Consider the following 14,639-nt stretch of genomic DNA (forward strand, 5'->3'; position numbering starts at 1 on the left):
GGCTAACGGACCAGAAGAAATGGGGGGAACCCGGCCAGGAGTCGGCTGAGCCTGGAGCTGGGGAGACGGTTTCAAGTCACGGGAGGAGGGAGGTTCCTTCGCACAGAAGCAGGGCGGCAAACAGCCTGGCTGGTTTGAAGATGGAGTTTGATGAGTTTCTGAGTCATTGTGCCTGGTTCTCTGAAAAGTCCGGCTCAGCGTCCTGGCCCAGGCCGGGGAAGCTAACCATCCAACCCACGGGCCAAATTTGGTGAATCCTGGTCACGTGCCACCCAAGGCATGTAGTGCATATGCTAAGAGGTGGGCAGCAGCTGCCAGAAAAGCCACCCGTGCTAGGAACGATTAGGGAAGAGATAGATGATAAGACAGAAAATATCATATTGCCTCTAGATTAATTCACGGTATGCCCACATCTGGAATACTGTGTGCAGATGTGGTTGCCCCACCATTTCCATATGAGGAGAGATGAATAAGACTGGGACTTTTCATCTTGGAAAAGAGACGACTAAGGGGGGACAGGATCGAGGTCTGTAAAATCATGACCGGTGTGGGGAAAGTAGATAAGGACGTGTTATTTACTCCTTCTCGTAACACAAGAACTAGGGGTCACCCAATGAAATTAACAGACAGCAGGTTTAAAACAAACCAAAGGAAGTATTCACACAACCCGCACAGTCGACCTGTGGAACTCCTTGCCAGAGGATGTTGTGAAGGCCAAGACCGTAACAGGAGCCAGTCAAAAAAGAGCTAGATCAGTTCACGGCGGATAGGTCCCTCAGTGGCTATTAGCCAGGATGGGCAGGGATGGTGGCCCTGGCTTCAGTTTGCCAGGAGCTGGGAATGGGTGACCGTGGATAGATCACTTGGTGATTCCCTGTTCTCTTCATTCCCTCTGGGGCACCTGGCATTGGCCAGTGTCAGAAAACAGGACACTGGGCTGGATGGACCTTTGGTCAGACCTGGTCTGGCCATTGTATGTTCTTATGTTAAAAAAGACATATTGAAATTGGAAAAAGTTCAGAAACAGGTAACAAAAATGATTAGGAGTATGGAACACACTCCCAGCGGCCTGGCCCCTCTCTTGTGCCCCTGCTGGCCCCTCAGGGGATAAGAGGGAAGGGTCCTCTCATGGATCGGTGACTGGTTAAAAGACAGGAAACAAAGGGTAGGAATAAAGTCCTATTTAACACATTCATAAATGATCTGGAAAAAGGGGTAAACCGTGAGATGGCAAAATTTGCAGATGATACAAAACTACTCAAGATAGTGAAGTCCCAGGCAGGCTGCGAAGAGCTACAAAGGGATCCCACAAAACTGGGGGACTGGGCCACAGAATGGCAGCTGAAATTCAGTGTTGATAAATGCAAAGTGATGCACATTGGAAAACATAATCCCAGCTACACATATACAATGATGGGGTCCGAATTAGCTGTTACCACTCAGGAGAGATTGTGGAGTCACTGTGGATAGTTCAAAACGTCCACTCAATGTGCAGCAGCAGCAGCCAAAAAAGCGAACAGACCACCAGGAATCATTTGGAAAGGGACAGATAATAAGGCAGAAAATATTGTATTGTCTCTATATCAATCCATGGTACGCCCACAGCTGGAACACTGCCTGCAGATGTGGTCGCCCCGTCTCAAAAAAGGTAGATTGGAATTGGAAAAGGTTCAGAAAAGGGCAACAACAATGACGAGGGGTCTGGAACGGCTGCCGCATGAGGAGAGATGAATAAGACTGAGATGTTCAGCTTGGAAAGAGATGACTCGGGGGCGACAGGATCGAGGTCTGTAAAATCATGACCGGTGTGGGGAAAGGAAAGAAGGACATGTTATTTACTCCTTCTTCACAACATAAGAACTAGGGGGTCACCCAACAACATTACTAGGCAGCAGGTTTAAAACGAACCAAAGGAAGTATTTCTTCCCACAACGCACAGTCAGCCTGTGGAACTCCTTGCCGGAGGATGTTGTGAAGGCCAAAAGTATAACTGGGTTTAAAAAAGAGTGAGATGAACTCCCGGAGGATCGGTCCATCCATGGCTATTAGCCAGGATGCTGAGGGACACAGCCCCATGCTCCGGGTGTCCCTAGATCTGTGACTACCAGAAGCTGGGGGTGGACGACAGGGGACGGATCACTTGATAACTGCCTTGTTCTGTTCATTCCTTCTGGGACACCTGGCACCGGCTGCTGTCAGATACAGGGCACTGGGCTGGACCGGCCATTGCCCTCACCCCGTCTGGCCGTTCCTGTGCTCCCAGTAATGTGACAATACCCCATGGTAAGGGCCGGACTCGATGACCCAGGACGGCTCTGGTCCTGAGTTCCATTTGCACCACTGACGCTTGGCACCGGCTCCAAACGGCCTCGTGGCATCCCCTCTTTGTCTGGGGGGCTCTGACCCCGGGGGCTGGGCAGACGCAGGCAGGGCAGCATTCAGCTGGTGGCTTGCCTGGCAGGGGTCTCCGTTCTCAGCTGGGGGCCCTGGGCCTTGCTGGAAAAGTCCCCTGGGCCCCGGTAGGCCCAGCGCCCTGCCCCAGGGAGACGAAGCCAGTGGATCTGGTGCGGGGCGGAAGGGCAGAGCTGGTCTCTACAGGTGGGAGCCCAGAGACAGGCCGGGGGAGCTCGCCATGGGCCCAGCTCCAGCCCCCCTGCGGAGGAGCGTTGAGCCCAGCCAGAGGCGCGGGCCGAGCCCCGTCCCCGGCATTGGGGGGCGGCGGGGACCTGATCCCCGCCCGGCGCAGGCACTGGAACATGCCCGGCCCGAGACAGGGGCAGGGCCGGGGAGCCGAGCTGGGGGCCGGCTCTGCTCGGCCCGGCCCCCGGGGTGGAGCTGCGAACCGAAGGGATTTAGCCGCACGGCGCGGCCACAGCCGGGAGCCGAGCCGGAGCATGGCAGCCTGTAGGAACATCGTCATTTTCGGGGCCACCGGCATGACCGGCCTGGCGACCCTGGCGCAAGCCCTCCAGGCGGGTAAGAGGGCGCGGGGCGAGCCCACCCCCGAGAGGCCGCCGGCCGGGGCGGGGCGGGGTGCGGTGCAGAGACACCCCGGTGCCTGCGGGGGATAGACAATGGCTGCACGGGGTGGGGGCGCTGGAGACCCCAGGGAGCGGAACTGGCACAGCTCCCATGAGGGAGGCCCCTGCAGTTGGTTCAAATCCTGCCTCCGCCACTGACTCCCCGGGGCTCTGCAGGGGACCCAGTTTCCCCACCTCTGATTCGGGTAAGGGATCCTCCCCTTGTCTCCTCAGACTGGGGGGGTTTCGGTCCAGGGGCTGCCTCTTGCTGGGGTCTGGGCGGCGCCCTGCCCGACGGGGCCCCGATCTGGGCCGGGTGCTAGCACAGTACAGGTAAAGGCAGAGTTCTCCCAAAGCCCCTACATTCTGGGCATGGGGTAGGTGCTTCCAGCCCCTTAGGCTCCAACTGACTTCTCGGTATCTGGGTGGGGAAGGCACATGTGAGCCAGAGAGATAAGTCGAGAGCGTTGGTATCAGACGGCCGGGGGCCAGAAGCAGCTGGACAGACCCAGCGTAAAGGGCTGGGGTGGCACCAAACCTGTTTTTAAAACACCACTGTTGCACCAAGCTGGCGCTAGTGTAGACTGTCCTGATGCTGCAGGCACTGGAAAGGCTCGCAGGGTGAGGGCCTTGCTGCCTGTGAGCGCTCGGCTCAGCTCTGCCACTGACTCTGCAGAACCGGGGCATGTCCCGTCACTGCGTGACTCCGTTTCCCCAGCTGCGGGATGGGGAGGGTGGCGCTGAGCCAGCAGTGAGGAACACTTTGTGGCCCTTCTGATGAGGGGGGCTATGAACTGGAGCCGGGTTTTCTCTAAGATTCCCCCTGCTCCAGCCCTGCTCACTCAGGGAGGTCGAACCCTGCCAGTGGCCCAACTTGGTGGCAGAATTCGCGGAGGGCCGCCAGTCCCCAGCACAAGTCTAGGTGCAGGAAGAGGTTGCGTACTTCGCTCCCAGAGGCTGCCCTTGTCTCCATCCCTGCCTCGGCATCCGCGATGGGTCCCCGAGCCCCGGCCCGAGCGGTGCAGGATCAGTGCTGGGTGAACCACGAGTCAGGCACATCCCAAGGAGCCAGCAGGTGGGCGCTCAGCTACAGGACCCTCAGAGCGAGCGGCTGGGGCTGGGAACCCCGGTACTGCCCTGGGAAACACTGCTGCCGTGAAGGTTGAGAGGGGACTGGATCGGGCTCTATGGGCACCTCGGAGGGCTGGGCATCCAAGAGACAAAGGCAGAGCTGTTAGGTGGGTTATGGCAGCACCGGGGAGCCCCAGTCCTGGAGCCAGACCCTGCGGTGCCAGACGCTGTACAGACCACAACAGACGAGCCCTGTCCCACAGAACTGCCCAGCTAAGTGAGGAACAAGACATGGTGGCTGGACACTGCAGCAAGTAAATTCAGGCAGATTGGTACCTAAGTGCTGGAGCAAACAACCTGGGAGACGGGGGACCTCCAGGAGCGGACACCTGCAGATCCAGCCCAAGCATCTCTTTCAACAGCCCCCCTCCAGCGTGGCCAGCAGCTCGGGCTGGGTGCCACCCTCCACCTTGTGCTACCACAAGGGCAGCTCGGGCTGGGGTCCCTTCTGGTCTAAAACTCCCTGAGGCTGGGCCGATGTCAGTGATATGTCCTGGCTTTGCCCCCTTTCTGCCCATGATCCCTAAGCAGTGCCGTGCCTCGGACACCACGGGGTTAAATCCTAGGGTTGACCAAGCAGTAGTCCTGGATGAGATCCACACCTCGACTGTGTGAAATGCCACCTAGCGGAAGAGGGCCAGTCTGGATGCCTGGGTTCTCTTCCCCACTCTGCCAGTGACCCGCTCGTGACTTGGGCAGGTTCCTTCCCCTTGAGTCTCACTTCCTCATGTATCCAACAGTGAGGAGCATCGTTCAGCTTTTGTAGAATGGGGAGTGCTGTGCAAGACCAGGGGTAGCATTAACCCAACAAAACCATTTATATGGCAGGAGCTCCCTGAGGCCTCTTGTGCCGGGCGCTGGGCAGACCCCGGCTGAGGTGAGGGCCCCGTGGCGCCGGGCGCCGGGCAGACCCCGGCCGAGGTGAGGGCCCCGTGGCGCCAGGCAGACCCCGGCCAAGGTGAAGGCCCCGTTGCGCCGGGCGCTGGGCAGACACCCAGTGTGCACTGGCGTCACATGGACCTGGAGAGATTCAATCTCCGTGTCAGAGCTGCCAGTGCAGGAGGGTCCAGACCCACAGCTCTGATGCCCCAACACAGCAGAGTTTGCTGATCCTGCTGAGTCACAGCCCCCCCACCCCCCCACTCCGTTGGTGCTGACTCACCACCCCATGGCAGGGAGCGTGGGGGAGGGGAGTGCAGCCTGCTCCTGCTGGCCCCAGGCCTGGCTCTCTGCTCCTCCATGGGGGCCAGGGGTGGGGGGGTTAAAGCCCCTTTGCTGCCCCGTATCCTGGGCCCTGCCTGGCTTCAGGGGTCAAGTACAGCAGCCTCAGGGCTGCTCTAATTCCTGCTCCTCCCCCTCTGGGCTCTGGGGGGCAAGGAACAGCCACAGCACAGTGTGCCCCAGCCATACCCCAATCAACAGAGTGGGGCACAGGTAGCCTGGGACAGGGACTCTCAGTAAGGGGACAGGGGAGGTTCTCAATGTGCCGACCTCCCTTCCCTCCCAGACGTCAGAACCTCCTTCCAATCCCAACACACGCAACCTAGTCACACTCTCCCCCCCCCGCCCCCCAGGACGGCCCCACACCTGCCACCTGCCCAGCACCCTGCCCACCCCAGGATTAGCCTGGCAGGTCTGGGGGAGACGCAGGAGGCTTGAGCTCCCCCTCTACTGGCATAGAACAGGTGCTGCAGGTGAGAGGTAGGCACGTGGGAGCGGGGTGCTCCCACACCAGATGGGTCCCACTACCCAGCCAGAGACTGACAATAACTCCTGGCACTTTGCACACTGCCCAGAGATTGGTGTCAAAGGCATTGTCCCCTGTGAATAGCCAGGGGAAACTGAGGCATAGGGACGCGGCAAGGCTGAGCCACACAGTGAGTATCAAAGCTGGGGATAGAACCCAGGCATCCTGGCTCCCAGCCCCCCCACCCGCTCTCACCACCAGCCCCCACTCCCCTCCCAGAGTCAGGGAGAGAACCCAGGAGTCCTGGCTCTCAGCCCCCACTCTTTCTGGCACACGCCCGAGGCTCCCCCACACACACTGTCTCTCCTCCTGGAAGGGTACCAGGTGACGGTGCTGGTGCGGGACCCGGCGCGGCTGCCCTCGGAGCACCGGCCGGCGCGGGTTGTGGTGGGCGACGTGCTGAACCCGCTAGAGGTGGACAAGGCAGTTCAGGGGCAGGATGCCGTGATCATAATCCTGGGCACCCGCAACGACCTGAGTAAGACACCCCTCCCCTGCCCCCTGGGGCCCCCATGACCCCCTTCCCCCCAGGGCCCCTCGCCTGGCCCCCCCACCCCCTCACCCAACCCCACGCCCCCTCTGCCCCCCGGGGCCCCTCACCCAGCCCCCCCGCTCCCTTCGCCCGGCCCCTGTCTCCCCTGCCCCCCAGGGTCCCTCGCCTGGCCCCCACACCCTCTGCCCCCCAAGGACCCCTCGCCTGGCCCCTGCACCCCCCGCTCCTCCTGCCCCCCCAGGAACTGGGGCCCCTCTCCCGGCCCCCACGCTCTCCCTGCCCCCTGGGACCCCTGCTCCTGCCCCCATGCTCCCTGCTTCTCCTGCCTAGCCCAGCCCTGCACCCTCTGACTCACCCCCTGCACCCCCACAAAGCTCCCCCTGCCCCATCCTACACAGCCCCCATGCCCAACACATCCCCCTACCCTTGGCACTCCCCGCTGCTGTGTCCCCCATTGCTGAGGCCCCCCTGACCCCTTTGCTCTCCTGTCCAGGCCCCACCACCATGATGTCCGAGGGCACCAGGAACATAGTGGCAGCCATGAAGGCCCACGGGATCCGGAAGGTGGTCGTGTGCCTGTCGGGTGAGTCCGTGGGGCACCAGCTGGGGTATGCCCCTGCCCGCGTCTCCCTGGGCTACGCCTCCGGCCAGCGGGGGCCAGATTCCAGCTCGCTCCTTCCCTGAGACATGCAGCTCTTGGGCAGGGAGCCGCTCTCTGAGCACGCGGGGACCCTGCTCCTGCGCCTAAGCGATTGACGAGGCTTCTGATTCAGCCCCCCCATGCTGTTAGCCGCTCTGGTTTGCCAGGTTCTTGTGTCAGCTCCGGGATTAGCAGAACAACGGGTCAGGTGGGAGCCCCAGCGGCTGGCCAGCCAGCTGTGAACTCTTCAGAGAAACCTGTTGGAATTGGCTCAGTGGGCTTCATCCAAACCCTCTGGCCCAGTGCCTGAGGAAGAGACCCCAGAGCGAGCCCTGGGGGGTTGTCAGCGTCTCCCTCGTCACCGGCACTGCCTGGGCGCATTGTGCTTGCCTGTCCCCGCCGTGCAGCGTTCTCTAGCACACGATGCCTCATGCATCTTTGGCAGGGTTTCACGCCCCTTTCCTTTCCGGGTTCTTCCTCCCTGAGGAGGGGGTTCCCAATCCCTTTGCCTCAGGTTCGGTAGCACGTCCCCCCTTCACTCCCTGGTGTCCTGGGGGCCTTGCTGCCACCCCAACGTACTGTGCCCCAAGCCGGGAGAAACGAGCCCCTTGCAGCCGCTTGGCAGCTTCCTCGTGTGTGACGCCGCAGGATCTGGGGTTACCCGTGTTAGGGCCGTGGGGCCGGGTGCAGCTACCCTTCTGTCTGGCAGGTCTTGTGGGGTCCTTACGTCCCTGCCTTAATGGATACCCATGCCTCCCTGAGTGACTACGACAGCCTCCATGGGCACGGCCCAGGCACCAGCGGCTTTACCCTCACATCCACGGGGGCAGGGAGGGGCGAACCCCCCCTCTCAGCTGGCGGGACCAAAGGACTTGCCCAAGTTGTACAGAAAATCAGTGGCAAATGGGGAGATAACCCAGGAGTCCTGGCTCCCAGCCCCCTGCTCTAACCAATAGACCCCACGTCCCTCCCAGAGCCGGGATAGGACCCAGGAGTCCTGGCTTTGCTGCCACTGTCCTTCCTTCCCTGTTCTGACTCTCCCCTCATGCCCTGCCTCTGTAGCTTTCCTGATGTGGGACCTGAAGAAGGTGCCACCCAAGCTTCTGCCAGTGACGGAGGATCACATCCGCATGCACCAGATTCTGCAGGAGTCGGGGCTGGACTGCGTCTCCGTCATGCCGCCCCACATCGCCGGTGGGTAGGGGGCTCTGGCTGGGACCAGCTCTCTCTGCCAGTGCCTGGAAGAGAGTGGCAGGGTGGGCTCCCCCTCCAGGTCACAGGGGACAATGGATGAAGCAGGATACCCCCTCCCATTTGGAGAGCTGGGCGCAGGCCTGTGTGGGGTGACTGACTCAGAGCGGGGCCCCATGCTCACACACACATCCCCGGCCGAGCAGGGGGCTGGCATGGGAGGGGCCTTAGGAGGAAGGGGGGCTGTGACCCTCAGTGCCGGCTACATCCCAACCCGTTCCTCCCTCCCTGCCCGCCAGACGACCAGCCGCTGACCGGGGACTACACGGTGACGGTGAACACGTCTGGCGGTGCCCGGGTCATCTCCAAGCATGACCTCGGGCACTTCTTCCTGAAATGCCTCACCACCTCGGAGTACGACGGGAAGAGCGTCTATCTCTCCAGGAACTACCCCAAGGTGTGAGGGCGCCGGGCCCCCCCCGGGAACCACCCGGCAGCGCTGCCCCTGCCGCTTGGATCCAGCCGCCTGCCGCCGCTCAGCCGTAACCTCGCCGCCTGCTCCGAATCGGGGGGGCTCAGCCCAGCTCCGAGCCGCTATTGCAGCACAAGTGCGGCTGGCTGGGCCCCTGGATAGGGGGCCAAATGAGCCAGAGTCTGGATTCAATTCTGTCCTCCACAGCCCGTGGCGGGAGAGAAAATTCCGCCTCCAGCTCCCCGGTGCCTTTCCGCAGGTCAATCCGCCGAGCTCCTTCGGGGCCAGCGCTCGACCCCAGTTGGGGAGCTGCCCTGCTAACCTCATGGCGATCCCTTGTGGCTGAGACCAGGCCTCTGGCTGCCTTTGATATTCTGCTGTGGCTTGCTTCTCGCTGGCAGCAGGAGCTGGCACCCCTGCACCGCGCGGGGACCAGTAAAGATTTCCTATTTTCTCAGACCAAATCTCACTGGTCTCTTTAATCTCTGAGCAGCCGGCTCCCCAGTGTGTGGGTTCTCCATGGAGGGTCATTGTGGGATTAGCCTGTGCAACTCCTTGCCACTAGATTGCAATAGCGCCCTAGTTTAAACAAGGCTCGGATGAGCAGGAATAGCCAGGGCTCCAGATGCAGATAGTAAAACTACAATGGAGAATATGGGGACAGTGGGCACCCCCAGCTGCAGGGAGAATATGGGACAGTTGGCACCCCCGGCTGCAGGGCAGCATTGTCACGTCATGCACCCAGCACCTTTCTGCCCTGGATCTCAAAGCACTTCACAAAGATGAGCAGGACCATTATCCCCATTTTACAGCTGGGGAAATCAAGGCACAGAGCAGGAAAGTGACTTGCCCTAGCTGGGAATAGGCCCTGGGTGTCCTTTCTGCCAAGGCACTGTTCTAACCCTTGAGCTAAGGGGGCAGCAGCACCATGGGGTCTCTGGAGCAGCTACTGCTGGCCTGCTGTAGATGGGATACTGGGCCAGATGGACTTTGATGTGATCCGGGGGGGATTCCTCAGGAGTAACCTGCCCCCTTACAGCTGTACAGATATTAGCCAATTAGCCCCTGGTGCCCTGCATGGCAGGCAGGCATCTCCACGTGCCGGAGGGGGAACTGGCGGCTGATGAAGTAAGGGCTAGTCCACTAGGGATTGTACTGGCCCCTGAGAACAATGGACTCTGCTGGGGGCAGTGGTCAGACCACCGGCCTAGGGGCACTCGGGAGACCTGGACCAATAACCATGTTCCTGAATTCTGTACACGGTGCCAGGCCTAGCCATGGAGACACACTGCTCCTCTGATGGGCTCTACACCCCAGGGAGTGCCTCAGTGGAGCTGCCAGCTGCTTAAAGGGATAGCACCCAAGTTCCATTTGGGGAAACTGAGGCACAGAGTGATGCGGTGACTTGCCCAAGGCCATAGAAGGAGGTATTGGTAGAGCCAGGCGTTGAAGCTGCATCCACAGTGGGAGAACAAGGTGCTGTACCCTGCTGAGCCACTGTAACCAGATTGTTCAGACATTTTTAAGGTGGGAAGGGACCCTGAGCGGCTCCCGCCTGACCTGCCTAGCCCTGGCCTGATGTTCGATCAGATCTCCCCGAGGGGCAGCCCGGGTGCGAGCCTCGAAGCTCCAGAGGGTTTAGGTGCCACCGCAGTGCACCAGCCTCCAGCTTGGCAGACTCCATTCGGCCCCTGGGCATACATGCTGCCACTTCGCTCCTGGCGTCCGTCCGGGTGCCTGTATCCTGCCAGAGCCCCGAGCGATTCCCACGCCGGGGGACAGAGCGTTCAGTTGTGGGCCTCGCGGGCAGTGCCTGACCTGGGCCTCCAGGATTGGGCCCCCAGGCAAGTTCACAAAACACCAGCTGGGGTGGGGGGAGGAAGCTCTCCCTTGTGAGCTGCGGGTGGACACCTGGCTCCAGCCCCCCCCCACCTCTTGGGGAAATGGGGGCGGGACAGGGATCTGCCGGCTCTCAGATGAGAGCCCTTGTTCCATTGCTGCCCAAAGCATCTCCCAGGAGGAAGGAAAACGGTCAGATTTTGGGTTTGGGGGCAGGATGACTCTTGAGAGACGACCTCACTCCTTCCCGAGACTTCCCCAGCTTCCCAGGAAACCTCACTGGAGGCCAAGAGGGCCGGCGTCTTGTTCTGTGTCTGTCCAGCGCCTGGCACCCTGGGCACCACAGCAATAAACCACCTCCCAAGGGGGCAGCTCCTAACCTGCCCCATTTCCTGTGGCCCGGTGGAAGCCAGCTAGCCAGAGTGGGTGCAGCACAAACAACACACCAGTGCTGCCCGGCTTGTATCCGGCAGCTTTCACTCACCCATCAATGGGACAAGTCTCCCTGGGGTAGCATTAGCCCCACGTCACACAGGGACCGGCAGCAACAGGCCACAGAGCCCAGGGGAGGCCAAGGCATTAACCATAGAATCACTAGATCACATCTCTCCAGTGCCAGGGAAAGAACCAGCAGGCCCAAATCCCCACTCCCCTCCCAGAGCCAGAACCCAGGAGTCCTGGCTCCCACCCGCTCTAACCACTGGCCCCCACTCCCCTCCCAGAGCCAGAACCCAGGAGTCCTGGCTCCCAGAGCCAGGGACAGAACCCAGGAGTCCAGCTGCTCGCTCGCTCCCGGGTTGGCTGTTTCAGCCCCGGGGATGCGGGGGGGTCCCAGGTGTGTGGGGGGAGGCGATCGCAAACCCCAGGGGGCGGGCCGGAGACACCTAGAGGGGCCAGGTAAGTGCCCCGCCCGGCCAATCCCAGCCGCCCGAGGCATCTGAACCAGCCAATGGCCCCGGGGCAGGGCCGGCTGGCCAGGGAGGGGGGCCCGCAGGCGGCCTGTGCAAATCTCAGGCTCCAACTTCTGTGAGTGGAGCATGGTAGGTACCGACCGCACCCCGGGCCCCATGGGGGGGCGCGATCTGGGCTCTGGGCTGGGCTGGGATTTTGCGCTGGGGCTGCAGTCCTGCAATGGGTGCTGGACCCCCCCGGCTCACCCCTTATCTGTGCCCCCCTGAGCCCCAGCAGCCCTGCAATGGGGGCTGGACTCCCCCCTTATTTGTGTCCCCCCTGCACCCCTCCACCCAGTAGCCCTGCAATCGGGATTGCCCCTCCCGGCTCACCCCTTATCTGTGCCCCCCGCACCCCTCCCCCCCTTGCTGCAGTCCTGTTTCCCCCCCACCCCCGCAGCCCTCCCTATGAACTACATCTGCAGCTGAAGGCTGGTTGGGGGAGGGAGGTGGAGGTGGAGGTGGGGACAGGGCTGCGGGAGGGGGAAAGGAACAGCAGGGCAGAGGGGTGTGTGTGGTGGGGGAGGGTATGGGGGAGAGGCTGGGATGGGGTGTGCAAGGGTGGAATGGGGATGGTCATCTGTTCCCTCTAAGTGCTAGTGGAGAGGGGGGAGGGCTTGAAGTGGGGCTGGGGGGTGGGAGGGAGGGGCAATGGGGTTTCTGCTGGTGGAAGGTTGTGGGCAAGGGGGGTGCAGGAATCAGGCATGACTCAGGTTTTATAATGTCCCGGTCCATGGGAGGGGGAGGGGTGCTCGTTGCTGGGCGGGAGCCTGCTTCCCACAGGGCCGGGTGTCAGCCCAGGACCCTGGTGAAACGCCTCTTGGCCCAGGGTGCAGGCCCTCAGGCTGGGAACTGCCCAAATAATAGGCGCCCAAATAATTGGGGTTGGCTTCACCAAACCAGAAGCCGAGATTGCTGGCCCCAAATGACTGGCGTCTCCCATCAGCGCTTGTCAGGTTTGCCTGGGAGCCGGAGCTGGAGCCCAGATCCCTCGCTTATCAGGAGCGACCCTTGACACCCTTTGGCAGACTGGGCTTAATTCAGTCACTGCTCAGTCTGAACGCTGGCTATGGAGGCAAACAGCTTCCACTTCTCTCCTTTACCCCATTCCTCTTCGGCGGGGCTGGCAGGCCAGTGCTGGCTCTTCCTGCAAGAATCGGCTGGGAATTGTGGACGATCGTCCCCTGGGGAAAGCGGAGGGGGATGAACTGCGGCACTAGGATCTCATTCCAGCTGGGTGGCGCTTGGGAGACCCAGGGCTGCTTTACACTTGGTTTGGCCAGCAACGTTTGGTTCGGGGCTTTTCGCTGAGGTAGTTGGCGGGCGAGAGCCCTTGTAAGGACGCCGTGATCCTGGCAAAGTCCTCTTGCTGGGATGGTTGATTTCACTCGGAGGTGGGGAAAGCTCTCGCTGGTCTAACCTGTCCTTGTGCTAACTGGGAGGCTTTGCCAGGCCTGCAAATCTCCTAAGTGTAGACAAGGCTTCACCTGATTAGGGGAACGGAGCATTTTTATCTCGATGGAGCTCACTGAGCGTGATTAAATCCCCGGGTCCTGTGGTCCGGCCTGGACTCAGCACTGATGTGAACATACCTACCAGCTACTTTGCTGCGGGGGGGTGTAAAAACGTCACACCCCAGAGAGACCCAGCCTAAGCCCCAGTGTAGACACTGCTAGATTGACAGTCAGTCTAGATCCGCCTCTTGCGGGTGGAGTAAAGACAGCGAGAGAGACCCCTCCGAGTCCGCTGTCGGAGTAGATGTGCCCCTGAGCTCGAGCTTAGCCCTGGGCTACACTGCACAGTTAGGTCGACACAAGGGAGCTCACGCCGCCTGAACTCTGAAAGCGTCTACACTCAAACTTTGCTCCCGTTGACGTAACCGCCCCGCTCCGCCCCTTAATAACTCCACCTCCCCACGCGGCACGGAGTCACGGTCCATGGAGTGAGGTCGACACGGAGTCAGAGTAGACACTGGCTGTTCCTGGCTTTCAGGAGCCGTCCCACAATCCCCCGTGCTGATGGTACAACCGGTGCCAGCGCTCCTGGTGACGCTGCGCACGCCGACACTGGGAGCTGCGTGTAGATGTGCACAAGCGGTGGAATTACTGTGGCGGCTGTACGCCAACGTACGTCCACTTAATTTTGTTGTGTAGACATGGCCTGAGGCTAAAACTCAATCTGCTGCGTTCCTGCCTTACCTTCGCCCTGCTTGGTCCAGGTGGATCTTTGACTTTTCTCAATATCCTGGCCTTCTCTTCGGCAGCGTTTGTCTCTTGGCTGACTGCAGGGTGTGTAGAAGTAACGTGCTCTGTTGCAGAGACGAAAAATCAGTAGGAAGAGACTTGACTGAGATAAGCAGGCACTCAGAGCATCTCTTGTGGCTAGTGACTTTGAGTGTTCAGCCAGTTGTTGCCAGACTTTTGGAGGGGAGGTGTCTGAGATGGTTTATAGAAAGACAATGCTGCGGTTTCTCTAACTCGCCTCCCCCCCCACACCTCTTCCTTGCAGGGAGCAATGCCTGCGGGAGTGAAGCGCAAAACTCTCGGTGAGGGAAGATGTCTCAAGCGATGCTGTGGCCCCCCAGGACGCCGAGCTGTCTGCGCAGCTGCACCAGTGTCTCTTCCACGCCACGGTGCATAAATTCAGGAAGGAATGCATGGAGAAAAGGCCTAACCTATTGCGCCAGGTGCTGATCTGCAACACCCTCCATCAAATCTGGGAAGAGATGTGCCTGGAAAAGTGCCTCCTACCTGGCCTGAATCCCCCGGCTGTTACGCATCCACCTCCTGTCCAAACAGAAGTTACCCCCCCATCTGTGGCCCGGGAGGTGACATCCCGGTCCAAGGTGGCAAGCCAGCCTCCAAAAGGCCCAGGCAACACAGAGACAGCAGGGTTTGCAGGCAATGACTTTTCTGCAGCCTCTACTGTCCCCGCCATCCTGGAGGTGCCGGAGCTGGCGTGGGATCCCGGTGGTCTGCAGGACTCACTTGCAGATCCCATGCCTGCTGTGGAAGAAGCGGAGCTGGGGCATCTCTTTGGAGCTGGCTCGTCCCAGAACCACCGGCAGCCAGACGCTGGAGAGAGCCATGGGCTGGAGACAACGGGCAGCCGCTGTGCGGCTGAGGAGCTGCGCTGGGGTTTGCTGGGAGACGCCGG

At 60.8% G+C, this 14,639-nt stretch overlaps 1 protein-coding gene across 1 annotated transcript; it reads left to right on the forward strand.

Moving 5' to 3' along the window:
* Window positions 1-2,741: 2,741 nt before the first annotated feature.
* Window positions 2,742-9,149, forward strand: BLVRB (biliverdin reductase B). Its single transcript, XM_038382134.2, has 5 exons — window positions 2,742-2,976; window positions 6,215-6,376; window positions 6,885-6,974; window positions 8,094-8,225; window positions 8,522-9,149. Exons 1-5 carry the CDS (start codon window positions 2,757-2,759, stop codon window positions 8,683-8,685), a joined length of 768 nt encoding a protein of 255 aa, XP_038238062.1. The 5' UTR covers window positions 2,742-2,756; the 3' UTR covers window positions 8,686-9,149.
* The last annotated feature ends 5,490 nt before the right edge of the window (window positions 9,150-14,639 follow it).

This window comes from Dermochelys coriacea, chromosome 23, assembly GCF_009764565.3.
Source record: "Dermochelys coriacea isolate rDerCor1 chromosome 23, rDerCor1.pri.v4, whole genome shotgun sequence".
In the NCBI taxonomy this organism is placed as follows: Eukaryota; Metazoa; Chordata; order Testudines; family Dermochelyidae; genus Dermochelys; species Dermochelys coriacea.